Genomic DNA, 17903 nt, shown 5'->3' with positions numbered 1-17903 from the left:
CCCCAGCCAGCGCCGCTCGCCCCCTCCCCGGCCCCTGCTCCCGGCCCCCGCCGCGGGACGAGGAGGAGGGCTCCCCGCAGACAATGGACGAGCACCCTGGAGCCGGAGGAGGCGGTGGGATGGCGGCCGCCCCGAGACCTCAGCAGCCGCCGCCGCAGGCGGGTGGGAACATGAACCTGCAGTCGGGTGGGGGTTGCGTGGGGGCTGGAGCCGGCGGAGGAGGAGGGCAACAGCCCCAGCCCCAGGGCCCCGCGGCCCCGGCCGGTCAGGAGGCGGCGGGCCCCGCCGAGCTGTCCCGGCCCCAGCACTACACCATCCCGGGGATCCTGCACTACATCCAGCACGAGTGGGCTCGCTTCGAGATGGAGAGGGCGCACTGGGAGGTGGAGCGGGCCGAGCTCCAGGTACGGGGGGCGAGGGCGATCTGGGACTGGCCCGGCTGGCTCCGGGGGCCGGGCCGCGCGCGGAGTGCGGGGGCAGCGCTGCCCGGGCGAGTGGGGTCCGCCGGGCCCCCGAGGCCGAGCCGGTCGCCGTGGCCCGGAGACGGTACCTGGGCGAGGTCCGGCGGGCGGAGCGGCGGTACCGGCGGAGGCCCGAGCCGGGCTCCCTCCCCGGGGCAGCCATTTTGGTTTGTAGCATGGCGCCCGCCCGGCTCGGAGCGGCCCCGGCCCCGCAGGCCGCTCGCCCGGAGCCGCGGCGCGGGGCCCGGAGCGCGGCCGGGGAAGGGCGGGCGGGCGCTGCCGCGGCGCGGGGCTGTGACCCTCCCTCTCGCCCTCCTCCCCGGCGGCGGGGCGAGCTGCGCTACGCCTTGACAGCTGCGGTCGGCTCCCGCAGCACAATGACTCCGGGGCTCCTCGGCCCCGTGCGGGCTACCGACAGCAAGAGCCTCCGGGCCTGGGAAGGAGGGAGGGAGGACTGACACCTCCATGCAGCTCAGCGAGCTCTGACTTTGGAGGGGAAAGAGGGAGTCAGGAGGCGGCAGGAGTGCCTGCCTCCCTAGCAAGGGCAGGACGAGGAAAAGGAGTTCAGGTAAATCGTAACTAAAAAGATTTAGCCAGGCGTGCAATTTGAGCCAGGTTGAATCTGTTCTCTCTTCCTTTCGGACTCGCTTCTTTGGAGATTTCACATCGAAGAAGAGTGAGGAATCGATAAGTCTGCAGCATGGTCATTTCAGTATACAAAAAAATACCAGCTTCGTCTGGGGAACGGAAATTTAACAACTTTTCAGGATAGAGAGCAAGTGTTGGGGTTGCAATATACATTTCTTGCCACTAATATTTGCTTTTAGTAATAGGATAATTTTACTAATTATTTTTTCAAGTAGACTATTACCAGTTTATGAACAGATTATGAAATCCAGTGTATGTGAGGTATCCACACAACAGCCATTACCTTTTTATAGGACAGAAATGTAATAAAAATGTAAAAAGAATGTTAGCAGGCTATTGCTTCCAGATAATTTTTTGGTGATTTTTGTACTGAGTGAATGTTGAAGTAGCATCCCATCAAATTGCACTGCAGCAGCAGCTGACGTTTCCAAGGCATTTACTTTCGGATTTCAAAACCAAGATGCATACCTGAGCCTGGGCAATTCTTTAGGAGCTTCTCAGCTGTATAATAAGCATGTAATTTGTACTATTTTTGTTACAACTACAATTAAGAAAGAATTAAAATAACTCCAAAACCACCAAGGGAAACAATTGAAGAGGTTTTACTGCTTCTTTCACTTATTGCTAGTCTTACCATTTTAAACTTCGTGAAATGGTTGGATTTAAAATCTGTGACGGACGTGGGTGGATGTTTATAGGAGAGAGCAATTGCTATTTGTCCTGTTTTCTCTAGCATCCTAGTGATAAAGCATTATGTTTATAAATAAGTTGCTTAGTGCTATTCATTATCAGACAAAACCACCTTGAAATATTTGGTTTAGGCATGGGCTTGTTAATTTAAAAAGAGGTACTGCTGTACCCTAACATGAAGAGTAGGCTGGAGACTTGGAAAGTTGTGTCTGACCGATAAAGTGCTTCTCTGAACTCACGTGGCCTCTAGACTCCCTGATGCACTCTAGCAAACTCTGCTGCTGTTTGGTTGTGGTTGCTGTTTGTTGTCCACGGCCATACCATTTCTTTTGAGTGTTTGTGGAGGTACAGTAGCAGTTCTGACCCTGATCATGTATGTGTTGATTCACATACGTGTGCCAATGTCATGGGACTGACACAGCAGAGTTGCTGCACAGTGCCTACACTCGAGGATGTTTTTAGTTGGTTTTTTAATAACTTCAGAATCCCAGGGCAGCAGCAGGGGAGAAGATTCCTTTGGATTTTAGGTCTCAGCCTATACAATAGAGGAATGTGTTGTGAATATTTTTTGAAGCTAGATGTGTACTAGGTCTCTGCGGTTTTATGTTGGTTTTACGACTTAAGTTGTGAAGTCACAGGATGGTTTGTGGCCAGTAAAACTGGAATCGTTTGGACCCCAAACAACAGTTTTGTCCATTGAAGCTAATGAGAGTGTTAATCATGATGTTAGGTACAAGTGTGAGTCTTTTGATGATTGAGGCCTCCTGGGTTGAAAGGAAAACAGTAATTCCATAACATGACAGTAGATAATTTATATGGAAGTGGATATTGGATGATTGAGCTGCAAATCTCCTGGAGCAGATAATTTCATTCTTATTTCTTCGTTCTTTCAAGATGACAGTAAACTCCATAAACATTGCTTCTCAGTGCTGGCAATTGCAAGTTCTTTATAACTTAGCTAACAATGCTTTATAAAAAGTGTGCAGAAAACCAAATGACTTCGCAATATGTGTGATTTTATTTATATGTTCTGAATCGAAGAATTTATTATTCCAAAGAAGACAATACTTTCTTATCTGTGGTATGAATTAATGGGCCTCCTGTGTGGTTTATCCATCCACCTTTTTTTTTTTATCTGTGTAGTTCAAGTGAGTGGAGGAATTGGCATCCCTAGTAGGAGTGCTGTTTACGTAGATGGTGAAGGGAGAGAGGATCTGCAGTAACAGTTCATTCTTTCTGTGTTCTTGTAATTATTTTTTTTGTTGTTGTTGTTCAGCCCATGGGACACTTTATAAATAAAGTACATGTTACTTCATTGGGTTGGGGTTTATGCCATGGCTGTAATGACTGACAGAGGGTCTTAAGCCTTTTGGATCTGAAGTTTTGTACTGGTAGACTTGGATCTACATTTACACAAGACTTGGAATCTAAAATGTTTATAGTTCTATGCTGTCTTTCCAACTTTTCAGGTGCATGCTGTTATGCTTGTGTGCAGAAGCAAAGCAGCATGATCGTTAGACAAATCTGTGTGTGCAAACCAGTATCAAGTACAGAAATGTTAAATATCAGGAGCGTAGTTCTTGAAAAATAGTGCAACTTCTTTCCTTGTGCACTTCTTTCCTTTCAGTTGTAATACTGGCTGCTGCAGTGGCTGGTTGCTGTGTTGAAAATAAGCTGTCTGGCCTTGCATAGATAGTTCACTGCAAGTAATGGCCACGATCTGTTCACTGTTTAGTGAACTAAAAGATTTTCACTGTAGCAATATAACTTTCATCTGCCAATCTAATGACCTTGATATTGGTCAATAATGACCAGCTGTTATGCTGAGATAAATGGTCTTTTCTATGACATGTATGCATTTTAGAGGAGTTACAGTAAGTCCATATTAAAAGTTACATTTTTGTTAGAAATAGCTGTTTGTTCAAGGTAGTAATTGGCTCCATAATATCCTAAAAGAAACTTGGATGGGCAGACACTGTAGAGATACACAGAAACTCTGAAGGAAAATAAAGTTGTGTCAAAAAAAGAGTATCACAGGAAAGCTTGTAACTTTGGGGGGAAATTTGAGAGATCTACTTTCTAATGGGGCTTGCAGGCTGATAATGCTTGTCTGGAGTAAAAGCCTCAATTGTGCAGGTTTTCTGAACTAGATGAAGACCAAATTGAATATTCTCTGATACTTCAGAATCACACAAAAATATGTTAGGAGAGAATTGCCAGTAGATGCTACTTCCAAATGCTTTAATCAATAGAAAGAGTAATTAAGAAACATAATCACTCAGAACAAAATATCTCCAATTTTGGTTTAAGTATTATACAGCCTCTCAAGTATCTTAGGTGTGCATAGAGATTATTATGACTGGTAATACATTTTCTGTCCTATAAAATGACATCTTTGGTGGTGCACAACTGAACTTTCTAATTTATCTTATTTTACAAATGTTTTTTCCTCCAAATATTCATAGACATTAAAGCATATTTTCTAATTTTCTTTATTTAGGTGTTAAAAAATCCAAAACCACCAAAACCCATAGATTTCAAATTTTAGTTGCATGTCTCCCTGCTTCCCTTTTTTTCTGGGGACAACAGAGCAGACGTGAAGGAATTTTATATAGGATGCTCTTTAAAAAAGAAATGTGTCTTCAGATAACATATGTAGAAGTGTTCAAAAGTGTGAACAAAATGAGTCCATGCTCAGAGTGTATATACAGTCATGCTGTACTTCAGCATTTCCAAAGTGTAGCAGGAATCATTTGCTGAAATACTTTTCTGTATGTTCCTTGTTTTAGTTTGTTGCAGGTTTGAAGGGGAGATGGAGATAATGTTGGGAATGTTTCTCTCTCAAATTTGGAGGAACAATTAATCCTTTTCATAACAGACTTTGCCTTCCTTTTGGCTTGCAAATAATTTGTTTTGATGATAGATTGGAAGTGGTTATGAGGGTTGTAGAATGGTCGTTAATTTGTTGGCCACAATCTGTGTCTCAGCAACTGGAGAGCATACAGTAAAAATAAGTATTTAAAAAAACTCCTGGCTTTTCAGGAATTAGTGGCATTTTGTGCAGGGGATTGTTTCTTGGGTCAGAAAGTGTTTGGATAAGTTCATGGAAGAAAATTTCCTGTGGGTGTCTAAATTCAAAGATATTGTCTTTTTGATTTACAAGTTTTTTGATATTTGAAATGTTTTGTGAGGTTTTTTATTTTGTTTTTATGCTTGTCCTGTGGAACTGTCTGTTAGTCTGTGGTTACGAGTGGCACACTAAGGTTGGTGGTTTATTGGTCTGACGAGGCAAGCTGTCCGTATATTCTCTTGACCAATGAGGTAGCTTTGAAATGGAGTCATGTAACAGCTTGACCATGAAGGAACCTTAAAGATCATGTAGTTCTAACTTCTCTGCCATGGGCAGGAAAATGCTTTGGTTGTTTGATGATGATTTAGTGCCATTTTGATGCTGTTTCAATACTGTTTTTCTTAAAAAACAAACCCTGATTGATACCAGGGGTATTTATTGTGATATACAGAGTTGAGGCAGGAAATTCAGATGCTGCTGTTGTGAAATGCACAGTGTATTTTAACCACATGATTGTGTATCAATTGCATTCTACATAGTTGAAGTTGGAAATATGATTAATTGATAAACTGCTATTTCATTGGATCTTACAGGTGAATCTCTGTATTTATTATGAAATTAGCTTATCTAAATCTAAATCAGTCCTTAAAAAACCCCAAGGGTTACTTGAGCAACACTGACTGAAAATAAAGTTAAGTAGGTTGTAAAAAGTTGGTCAGCATTCTTATATGTGATAGTTGTAAATGCCACAAGGTGTGTGGGTACTGTGTGCATCTGAACCGTCTAACTTTTTGTGCAAACTGTTCAGGTGCTTGCTGTAGCAGGGATGCAGAAGTACATTGTGGTCCAAATAACTAATGTTTATTCACATAATAAAATACTTGAATATTTAATACCTTTTTTATAATTTTTTTTCTGTATAAAATAACATACATATAAAAAGTTAAAACCCAGAAGCTTCTGTTCATTAATAATTTTTCTATGGTAATGGTGAAAATAGCTACGTATTTTTTAGTGTTAAGTCCCTTTTAAGCTTAAAGCACTGAATTGAGAGTTCTGTGTATTTTGGGTAAAGGGCAATCAGACATAATCAAGGGTTTCCCTACTGTGCCTTCCATAGCTGTTTAGTTAACTGCATTAACAGGCACATCACTTCTGGTAAAACTTCAGGTGCCTGTTCCCTGAAGGTTGGAAGTCTGTTCTGTGAGTCTGGGTAAATCTTGCCTTTCTTCATAGGCTTCTTGGCAAGACTTCCAAATAAAGTGTGCAGAGATATGCTTCCTTTTAGTGTATGGATAATCTCATTCTTCCAATTTTATTTTTGATTTAGATCTTGAACATTTCTGTAAAATTTCCTTGCAGTATTCGCCTCATGGAGGCAAAACAATAAGAGTGCAGGACATGGAGTTACATTAAGCTCCATATCAAAACAGGAACAGGAAATACCTGGATAGCTATGAAGTTTATGTATTGGATACTCATCAGTGTAGTAGTTGTGTAACTTTTTTCTGGAATATTGTTTCTAAATAATTCCCTTCTGGTAACACCTGGTATAAAAGTGGTTTTTATTGTGTAGTAATTGCCTTTTCAGAAATTAAAAAATTCAAATATATTAAAAATAAATCCAAATAATAATACTTTTACTTAGAATCAGTGCACAGAGCTGTCATTTTATAATAGTTCCTCTGGTGAGGTTTTCTTTTAGGCACATGTAGAAGTGTGTGGCAGAAAAGTTATATAACACTTCCTGGTGAAGAATTACTTCTTTTTTTAAACACTGGGCATGCATTTTACTTCTTAGTTTCATTGCAGTTATACCTATGCATATTTAATAGCTCTTTGGGAAATCTCATTTCGAGGAATTTTTTGTCAGGGTTGAAGTATCTGTGGGTATAATTATATATTTCATGCTGAAAATAGGTTTTGAGGTAATAGTGGGTGTTCTTGATCCTTCTTGCCATTTAAGAAATTAGGAGAAAGTGATAATAGATTAGTTTTTCCTAACTGATGAAGAAAGTGGCCAGGGAAGTTGGATCCTCCAGTGATTTGTTGTATCTTCAGGACAAATGTATGACTTGCAAGAGCTCTGTTTGCCTGTCTGATGGTTACTTTTTGTCAGTCAGACTGTTCTTGAATTATCCTAAGCCATGCTCAGCAGGATACTTAGTTTAATGATATCTTCTGCCGTCATCAGTGCAACTCCAACAGGTATTAGGAGTCAATTATGAAGCTGGCTGTTCTTCAGGACCAGTCCTGAAGGTACAGCATGAATTTAAGTAGTCTAGGTTGTCCTATAGTATTTTCTACAGTATCCACTATAGTATCTTTATAAAAATGCCTGAATAGAGACAGCCTGTTGCTGGCAGTTAAAGGTAAAAATACCTTTTTATGATTCCAGAACAAATTTCACTTAATGAGAGATGAAGTGCATTCCTATGTTTATTTAAAGTTACTGTGCATGCAAAAATCCTGCGTGTGTTTGCTGTAACATTCTGAAAAAAAGTACTTCTCTGCATGCTGATTGAAATTATCCTGAAACAGAGAATAAACTTCAGTAAGTCCAGGTGCCTGAAGATCTGTCTGATTTTATTTATTTATATATATTATATATATATATATATATATATATATATATATATATATATATATATATATATATAAATTTTTTTTAATGGGTTGATTGCTCTAAAATTTCTTCCAGTTGTTCACCTTGTTTTCTTTTCACCCAAAATATGGTCACTCCTTAACTCCTACCACATTTGAGGCTGATGATCCTATAGTACTCCTCCTAGAAGAAAAAAACCCAAAGAAAGTCCCTTGACTTTATGCCAGTGACCACCATAAGAAGCTGGTGAATGCTTGACTGCAATATTTAACTTGAAACTGTGGTGGTTTGCGTTCTTTGAGGATGAGACCCTAGGGTGCTGGAACAGAATCCTGCAGTACACCTTGAGTCCCTGGGCAAAGAAAAGATCCTGCTTTGGCAAACAGAAGTCTCAGAAGGAAGTTTAATCAGAGCATTTAAATAGGTTTACAAATTTTATAACACCTATTCTGTTTCATATCTTCAGACAAGGTTAGTACATTTGTATTGGTAGAAGGCAGGACTACTAGTGTCTCTGTTAACTCCCTGGTGAAGTGGTGTAAATTAGACAGTACTGGTGATTTTCTGTGTCAGGAAGCCAGATTAATATTTAGGAGGTGCAAAATACCTGCTCCTTGTCAACTTTCTGTCATGCCTCACTGAAAATACTGCATTTTATATTTTTATTTCAACTGTCTTACTCTTCCATAACTTAATTTCCATTAACTTTATTCAATTTTGTTATTGTCGGTGTTGCCGTTGCCTTAATGCAAAGCTCTGTACACTCTAAGATTCTATTATTTTATATATATTAGTATATAACTTTTTATATGTATGGCTTCTTGCATTCAAAGACTTTACTAGTTCTTGCTTTCTGTGGTCCCTTAGGAGTGTGTGCTACTGACATGCAGCTGATGAACACTGATGTGAGCAGCCTAGGTCAGTTCAGCTCAGTGTGTTCTCAGTCTGCTATGGGTTATGCTGTTGTCTTTATTCCAAAATAATAAATAGGGGCTTCTGATTTTGGAGAGGAAGGATACATTCTTGAGGATATTTGATACACTGCAGTTCCTCCCTTCCATTTCTAGCTCTATACTGACCATAAGAGCCTGCCACACTACAAAGTGTACAACTTCACTCTCGTTTGTGTGCTCTGGTACTATAAATACTAATAATAGTAAAGAGAATGAGCTTAACATTCTAATTTCTATTTAGTATCCAATGAAGCTCCAAATGTGGCACTTTGTCAAAAGTAGCTTCTTCATGTTAATGCAATAATGTGCCAATATAGTGCTGCTAATAGTAAAGATATTTTAAATTTTACTAAATTCAAATACTGACTTTTGATGTATATATATGGTCTTACTTGTTGTAGTTGTGACTTTATTGGAAAGAAATTTCTTTTACTAGCAAAATGTATTCCCAAAAATGTCAAGCTGTTTAAAAGACTGTGAATCTTTTTAAATAGCAATGGTCCAAGGTGTGTAGCTACTTTTGGGTTTTGTTTCAGAGATGTTATTTGCAAGATTCATGCATTTAGGAAGGAGGAACACAGAAAATAGAGATGATAATGACAGAATGAGCAACTGCAACTGAGAATGAACTTGTCTGAAATAGTCATGCTGAGCTGTTGTCTTACATGACTTCTGTGAATCTCCTGCTAAAAGAAATTAATAGAACCCCTGAGTGATTGTTGGCTTTATAAGTGCTGTAAGGCAGTTATAAATACAGAAATTGGGAAGTGATCTCTGTCTTGTGATCTGTGCAGAACTGGCAGAATTAACATTGCAATATAATGTCCCATTGTTTAGTAACTGTTTTAAAAAGAATGCTGAATATTTGACATAAAACCATTTTGAGGTCTGGAAATAACATCTTGAAGACTGATCCATTTAGAATTCAGTCTTCTTGCTAAATCAAAAAGCAGTCTGAGAGGTAGCCTTATTAGGTGCCTCACTGGGTTTTAGACTTGTTCAGAGGTTTTTTTAATTTACAGTAGAAAATTTTTTCATTAAGGGGTGTGACACAGTGAACTGGAACATCACCTTAAAAAATAAACCCTAGTGAGAGTGTGTAAATAGTGTGATGGATATATCTGTGAAGCTGAGTAACTGCTCTTGTTTCTTCATTTCTTTGTGTGGATATTTTTGGAGGTGGTTTTGTTTTGTTTTGATGTTTTGTTTTTTGGAGTTCTTGTTTTTTGTTCTGGTACAACAGACAGAAAAATAATCAGGTAACAAGTATAAAACATACTGAAATAATTTTTATACAGTGAAAATTTATGAATCTTTCCTGCATGGAGACGCAGAGGAAATGGACATGGATTCACAAGTAGCTATCTATTACTCTGTAGTCTTATCTACTGCTGTTAAGCTTGTATGTTCTTCCCATGCTTTTTCTTAAGGCATTGGACTTAAATGAAGGACTGGACCCTTGGAACTGAGGGAACTAAGGGATTTCTTGGTTCTCGGTAAGGGGCTCTTAAGAATGGCTGTGTTGAACGAGAAGGAAACTAGTGCTATCTACTGTAATAGATGGAATATAGTCAATATAGCTAGCATCTGCTAAGACAGGCAATGACCTTTTTGTTTAATAACTAAAGCAGAGACCTCAACAGGTAATCAATAGCAAGTATCAAAGTACAAGTAGTTCAGTAGTTTGTTGTTGGATTGTTGAATATGCCTGTCCAGGGTTAGAAGTTGTTCTTGAAAAATTAAAGGTAGAAGAAAATGAACCCTTGCAGTGTAAATTCTAAGTCTCAACAATTTTGCAAAGTAATCCTGACCTTTCTTGAAGAATTTTCCTTTCACTTGTTCTGATTCCATTGCAATTCAATCTGGTTTTTGCAATCAATTTGTGCTGTAAGTTGGCACTATTCCACAGCATTATGTGAAAATTGCAGACCTATCTTGAGCACCCTTATTCTCTATATTTCACTAATATAGAGAGAAGATAAAAGCATGTTTAACAGTTTCTTTTGAATCTCTGATTATTGTTGGATGTTTAAATATGAGAGCTTGGATCTGGACAGACAACTACTTTGGAGACTTCATAGTTAAGTGAAATTTCTTTAGGCATTGTTTTAGCATTACTTTATGTAGAACATGTCATTAATAAAAGACATCAGGGATGATGCTAAATGTTTTCAGAATACATGCTGCAGTGTGGTGTCGTGGCCTGTGATGGCCAAGAGTATTTTTCAAGTGTTTGAAACACTGTTTACACAGCATTTACGCAGTGTTTCAAACTCTGTACTGTTGCAGAGTACAGATTACTCTGTAATCTGTGGTTACAGAGTATTTTGCCATTGGTTGTTGAACCTGGTGACTTGACTCATACTTGTCCACAAGCTTGTCTGTCTGTTTTCGTTAGTTTTTCTGCAAAGAAGGTATTGCTGGCAAGCTTTGCATCTCTTAAGCAGTTCATACTGGAGTAATGTACAAAACGTTTAAAAATAGAAAATTTACATAGGAAATGCTGTATACAGTCTTGTTAATCGATGGAGGGAATACTTATAGCTGATGTTTTTGGCAGGAATCAGCTTTTGTCATTGGTGTTGAAGCTGTGTTGTGGGTTTTTTCCAGCACAGACATTTGGAAAATACCATGACTTAATGGATTTTAAAAGTGCAAACCCACAATAAGTTCTTACCACATGATAGTCCACTAAGAATTTCTTTTCATTTGTGAAAGACTTTTGGCTGACATCTGGAGATGTGCCAATTGACTGGAAGCTAACATCATCCCAGTTTTCAAGGATGAACCTGGTCACAACAGGCCTGTCAGTCTCTCTTCAGTGACTGGCAAAATCATGGAGAAGATTATTCTGGGAGCCATTGAAAAATACCTGAAAGACAACAGAGTCGCTGGTCACGGCTAGCATGAGTTCATGAGAGGAAAGTCCTGCTTATCAAACTTGATTTCCTTCTGTGACTGAGCAACCCACCTTGTTGATCAAGGCCAGCCAGTTGATGTAATCTTTTGGATTTCAGTTAAGTTTTGATACTGTCTCTCACAGGATCTTTCTGAACAAAGTGTCCAGCACACAGCTGGATAAACATATCATTGGATGAGTGATCACCTAACACCTTGTATTAACTTTTTTTCTGCAAAAAAAGAAAAAAATAACACTTTTATTGTTATTTTATTTATTGGAAAAACTGATGTGAAATAAATGAAAATTCCATAGGAAGTCTGTTAAGAAAAGAGATTCAGGATTATTATTAGTTTTACTTGTGACTTGAACTTCAGGAAGCTCTTTGAGGAAGGATACTTATATTGTCTGTCTGAATTGTAAAGAGAATTAGTTTAATTTGTGTTTGTTTGCAGAGCTTGCTTAAATTATTATTAGGAACATGACTCCCTTAAAGTCTTTCGAGCTTGCTTTCAGACATGTTTCATGGATTACTCAACCTGCTTAAGAAATGCAGGTGAAATAAGATGTTCAGACCCTTCATAGAATAGTTTTTATAACTAGTAAGAATTACTTTTTCTGCTTATGTTTTACTTGGCTGTTTGATTATCTTGCATGATGGCATTTGGTATTTGAATGGAAAGATGGTAATTCCTCCGTAAAATTATATTGATAGTGGTGAAGAAAACTTGGAGAAAAAAATGAGTAAACATTTTTTGAAGTCAAAATGAGCATTTGTGTCTACTTAGGTAATGCAGTGGGTTCAAGCATTCCTGTTAACTGTCAGTTGAATAAAGAAATAATGCCTGTTTAATGGTCTTCAGATAAAATTTGCTGGATCTTGGGTCTGATATCTGATTGTGGGGAGAAAGAGAGCTGGTATATAGGGACAGTGACCGATATTCTGACATTGTGGCATGGAGCATTTTGGTAGTTCTTTTTCAGTCTGTTGAGGATAATGACCAGATTATTTTCACTTTTCCAGAAGCTAATGTTACAATTGAGTGTTACAGAGTAGTATGTGCTTTCAGGAGGATGAAAGTTCCTTTACACATTCCTAAGGCAGTGGCTTGCTTTTCAGAAGGAGTGTCTCTGGGAATTTGTTTACAAACTATGATGTTTAGAGAACTTCATTAGATGTTGTTATTAGACTTCAAAAACACAATTATGAATTGTGTGAGTTTTCTTACTGTACTGTTCTAAATAGCATTTTGGCTAAGAGAGTGGCTGTAAAAATCCTAGGGAAAAAATGATTCAGTGAAAAAATTCTGAGAAAGAGTGACAGAAGGAAGGCAGTTGTATGCTGAATGTAAGTTGTAACATACAAGTTTGACCCTAGCACAGAAGAGAACGGAGTTGAGGACTGGATTTTCTCTAAGTTGGTCTAAGAAGCTGATTAAACTTGACAGTACTTGGCCCTGTAGTGAAAAGGCAAACCTTTGAATGTGGGTGATGTGGTGCGAGTTGGAAAGAGGAAGGATAAGGTTAAGGAAAGGAGAAAGTTTTGCAAGCCTGGTCTTTCCCATACCCACTGCAGGACTGATGGGGACTTAGGGATGAGTAAATCCTCTTATATGTCAGCTGTGTCATTAACCTCCTTAGAGCTAGCTGGGTTTCTTATTTCTGCTTCTCTTGTCCAAAAGTTGTTCCAGTATGTCACTTTTCTAGTGGTTAGAATTTGCTTTTAATAAGCTCTCAGAAACTGATCACTTGAATCTTTGAAAAAAGTATAAATTTGGGAGTGAGAAATGATCAGCAACTGAAATGTAAAAGATCTGTAAAAATGTAGCCTTCAGGACTTGATTATCTTGCAAGATAATCAAGAAATATAAGATCTTAGCTTTTCTGCTCTAAGTGTAGTAATTAAATATCCCCATATTTAATTGACTGTTCATTAAGTTGTACAGAAATTTATCTTCTTTATTTGCAAATACTGTTCAAATGTACACTGGTATTAACTAGTTGTTAAAATCTCTTTTCCCCCCCCACATCTTTAACCTGAGCTTATTGAATATATTGAATATATGAAGATTTTCTGTTAATATATGAGATGTTGTTTCCATATTTTTTGTCTTCCAAGTCTACAGGGTCTTTAAAAGTGATATGTCTTTGAAGTGTATATGATCCTGATGTTACCAATGACATCTATTGCACTGTGCAACTTACTAGAGAGACAGAATTTCAAGACTTTAATTTACAAAATAAAGATTTTTTAAAAAATTTATTTATTTATAGTAGTCAAGATCTCTTCTTTTAGTCCTCAGTTGCCAGTATAAGGATTAAACATAATCAGATCTGTAAGGATGCACTAAAACTCATACATTTAGTTGTTCTGAAGGAGCTGAAGTTTCAAACTGTATTTGTTGTAAACTGAAGGTGAAGGCTTCTCTTACGTTCAGTTTCTCTTTTGGAAATTCCATCTGTAACACTGATAGCTGCCACAGGTATGTTCATTCTTAAATGACTGTTAGGAGTCAAGTATTCCACCTCAATATTTTTTAGTTTTCCAAAACCATTCTCCTTCACCTTCAGTATAATAAATATCTAAAAATCAAGATTAGATTAGTGTTATTGTGTGATGAAATGTTCCTGTTGATTTGAGGTTTGTGATATACTCTGCTAGGATAAGGATATGCTTCATGTGTGCACTGTGTAGTTTCAGTGTGTTCCACTTCTTTCAGAATTACTGATGGCCTTTCCTGCCTTCCTTCTAGAAGTCTTAATGGACTTTAGAAAAATAAAAGAGAAGCAGTGCATAGCTGGCATTACTTTACATATAGTTGAGATTTTTCAAAAGAAATTTATAGAGACTAAGAGCTAATGATGTTTAGAACTGAAAGGGAAAGAAAATGTTTTCTAAGTGTGGTCCTGTATTGGTAAACTCATTAGAATTTGATTGTTTGAATTGTACAGGAGTATTAGTGTTTCAACAGTGGAAGAGAAAGCTTTTCATCTGTCTTCCATGCTTTACCATCCAGGTTTCTTTCATGCTTCTTTTTCCCTTTAATACATTTCACTAGGTTTGAGATGCTGAACAAGTACTTTAAATACTGCATGTCAGAATTTATTAATAAAATAAGACTATCAAATCCTGTATGGATATCCTATTATATAGCCTTTAGGTTATATATGCAATTTTACCTTCCCAAAAAGCTGTAATAACTTCCCTCTTTTTTCCTTAATGACTAAGATAAATATGTTTGATCAACATGAAGTTTGTCAGGCTCTTCTGAGCAGTTAAAGCAATAAAATGCAATTTTAATGTGAATGCTGCCATGGTTGGTGCTGTATGAAGTGTAGGGAATAATTCTGAAGTTTTAGGAGTTTCTTTCAAAATAAGGGGGAAAAAAATCCTCCTTTTTTTCCCCAAGAAATTTTTTTTATTTAAATTTTGATAATGAGTTTCCAAATGGATGATATACAGTATTCATCAGTGTTCATTGAACAGTATAATTGCATACTAGGGGTGCTGAGTATCAGTGAAATAAGTGATTTTAATTACTCTTATAATTTAAGGGGAACTTTCTTGTTTGAGATCCTAGAGTTTCAGTGGAAGACTGTTGACTGTTTTGAGTATGGTCAAACTTCCTATTTGAAAGACAAAACCTCTTTCAACTACAAAATGCATATGTCTGAAATGCAACATGCTATTAAAACAATACTAAGTTTACAAAGTGTAGAATATTACATGCTAGAATTTTTATTTGTTCCTTTCTTTATGTGTGTTCTGTAGTTTTTTAACCCCAGACAATTCTTTGTCCTAGGCTCCATACTGTTCAAGTAGCTATTCAGTAGGTCTTTTTATCCTTGAATTCTGTCTTGCCTAGTTTCAGGCATTATTTAATGCATCCTTGCACAAATACAAAGTGTGTGTCACCCTAACTACTTCTCAAAGCTCCCTGAATTCACTTTCATAATAAAGCTGAGCAAGTTGGTGTGGTGGTACTTTTACTTGCAGCTGAGGGCCAAGGTGTAGAGGAAGCCCAGAGTTATTTAAATGTCAGTTTTGTAGAGACATAGTACCTCTCAAGGCTTCAGAAAATGCTGAAAATACAAACATTTATGAGCTGGTAGAAGAGAAGGAACCTGCCCTGAAAATGAAAGCCTTGGCTAGGCTTTGAAGAATTGGAAGTACAGTCCTTACCCGTGTTGAAAACTGTTTTGACAGAATCTGTGCACAATTAAATCCAGCTGGATTTTTTAAAGCCATGAGCCATAATTTTAGAGAACTATTACATGCTTTATAAAAGAATGTGTTTTTCTCCCCCTTAAGAAATGTTCTTGCTAATACATTTTTAAAAATGCATTTTGGTTGAATTTTCAGTTCAGAAGAGTTAATACTTGTATTTGGCTTTCTTAGTCTCTCTGCTCATGTTTTTTAAACCCTTGAGCCTTAGACATGCAGGTTATGATATCATGGTCACTTCAGGCTGATCTAAGACAATGTTGTCACTGAAAGGGGTTGTTACTTCAATATCCTGTTTGCATCCCTTGTGCCAGCCTGCATTACTCCCATAGCTTTACAGGCAGAGTAGGATCAGGAAACTGATGTAATTCCAAGAACCAAATAAAAAATAAATAGAATTATTTTCTCAGTAGGCTTGATGAGTGTCAACACAGGCAGCAAAGTCAGCACAGTAGAAGGAATGGAAATATGAGAAGGAGGAGAATTGTTCCTCTTGGTATCAACCTGAGGACTTAAAAGAGAATTCTTTCCTCTATCTTAAACTAATTTGTAACTGGAGAGGGTGGAGTGTGTGGTGGAAAAGTGAGTACAAATTGTGTGCCACTTTCTTTCCCAGTTTTTGTGCTACACAGTCTTAAATCATTAGTATACTTACAAATTGCATCAAATCTATCCTGAGAACTGTTTCAAAGAAAATTAATGTGTAAGAATTGTGAAAGTTGTATTATGTAGAGAGATTTTTTTGAGCATTTGTCTTTGTGTATGGAATCTGTGTACTTTGTGTTTTCATCTACTCTGAGATTTACCGCTTTTCAAAAAAGGTGTCTTAATTCATAGGGCTTATGGTCATGCAGTGTATTCAGGGGGTGTTTTTGACACTTGTCACTTCTCAGTTGAAGACTGAAGGAAGCAAGCTGATTAATTTAGAGAGCTGATTTTCAGTGATCTGATTCTTGGTTTTGTATTGAAGGTCTCGATGACTAAGTATTCCTCAAGTCTAAGATTGATTTTTTTATGGTTCTAAAGATTGAGCTCTTCTGCACAGCTACCTTCTGTTGTGTTTTAATCATGTGATGGTTAAATTGAGAAAAAGTAATAAATCCCAAAATCAGTCAAACATGTATACAAACAATTACAGAAAACAATTCTGAAAGAAGTCTGATAATATTGACAAAAAATGTCAGAGCCTCAACTGCAAAGTGTATTGTGTGGTAACCTTTCTGTTCAACCTATTGGACTCTTTAAAGATTGTTATAAATACTATTGTATATAAAAGTGTTTTCAAGGTCTTTTTATAAAACAAATTTTGGGGGGGGTCTTATTACATTTTTTAAAATTTTATTTTTATACCATTATTCTGTAGTATATTAATTCTCAAGATCATGTAGCTCATTAAATTGTTTGGTTGACAAGTATGATATCTAGGCAATACCTTTTAAGTATGGAGATTTGATTCTGTGTGGCCAAAAACTCTAGAAGCATTTCCATGAGGAAGAAGTTTGGCTGTGAGCATTTAGGCAGCAAATACCTCAGTCTGTGTAGGTTACAATTACATTGTGTTTCTCTCTGAGGTTGAAATAAGCCTCAACAGTTGCAGCTAAGATTTGTCAAACAGTTACAAAAAGGTGCTGGCCAGTGGAAGGAAAGTAAAGGGGAGAAGTACATCATTTGCAGAAGACCTTAATTTTGGAAAGACTTGAGAGATGCATTCAAGTCAAAGGATATAGGAGTTTTCATAACCCTCATTAGATACCTACAAAAGTAGTTCTGAGTTTATTTTTGTAGATGGAGTCTGTGGGCAGCCAGTAACTTCCAAATGTTTGTTGTATGCAGTTGTTCATGTGTGCAGGTAACATATTTTTTAAAAAACCCACATTTGTAACTCTTTAGGGTGTGCTGTGGAACAGCTGTGCATTGACTAGTGAAAATTGGGACAGTATGTTAGGTTTCTGAAATTGGTCAGGTGCTGCCCTAGGTACTAGAGGAGTGGAAATTGTAATTATAGTTTTCTGCAGAAGGCTGTTAACTTTTTTTTTATTAGAGTAATTTTTTGAGTGTTTTTTAGAATCTAGCATAGTTGCAGTTGAGTATGGCTTGTTGGGTTTGCTGATTCTGGATCTTGTTCTTTACATATCTGTGCAATCAGTACAGTCTGTTTGGGTATGTTTGGGGTTTTTTGGTGTTGAGTTGGTGTTGTTTCCTCCCCAGCCCCTCCTCTCTTACTATACACTTTGGTTCCTTATTGTTTCCCACCAAGTGACAGTCGTTACTTGAGTGCTTTCATGACAGACTTTTAACTGAAATACTCATAAGTGCCTAGTTCTCAGGATTTTAATTAATCTCTAGTGATTT

At 37.8% G+C, this 17903-nt stretch overlaps 2 protein-coding genes across 6 annotated transcripts in view; one reads left to right on the top strand and one right to left on the bottom strand.

Moving 5' to 3' along the window:
- The window catches only part of AP4S1 (adaptor related protein complex 4 subunit sigma 1), a 21695-nt gene extending 21046 nt beyond the window's left edge, over window positions 1-649 (bottom strand). The window contains exon 1 of the mRNA XM_019006878.2: window positions 551-649. The gene's annotated coding sequence lies outside the window, so the exon portion shown is untranslated. The remainder of the gene's footprint in view (window positions 1-550) is intronic.
- Window positions 10-17903, top strand: part of STRN3 (striatin 3) — a 61763-nt gene continuing 43869 nt past the window's right edge. For 2 of the 5 annotated variants that reach the window (XM_015629822.3, XM_015629821.3), the window contains exon 1: window positions 10-404. In XM_015629822.3, the coding sequence (XP_015485308.1) occupies window positions 84-404 (321 nt within the window). In that variant the 5' untranslated portion in view covers window positions 10-83. The remainder of the gene's footprint in view (window positions 405-17903) is intronic. The other 3 variants (XM_015629823.3, XM_015629824.3, XM_015629825.3) reach the window with 2 other exon arrangements.

Source organism: Parus major, chromosome 5, assembly GCF_001522545.3.
Source record: "Parus major isolate Abel chromosome 5, Parus_major1.1, whole genome shotgun sequence".
Classification (NCBI taxonomy): domain Eukaryota; kingdom Metazoa; phylum Chordata; class Aves; order Passeriformes; family Paridae; genus Parus; species Parus major.
Note: the sequence above shows the minus strand (reverse complement) of the source record. Positions and strands in the feature narration are given on the sequence as shown.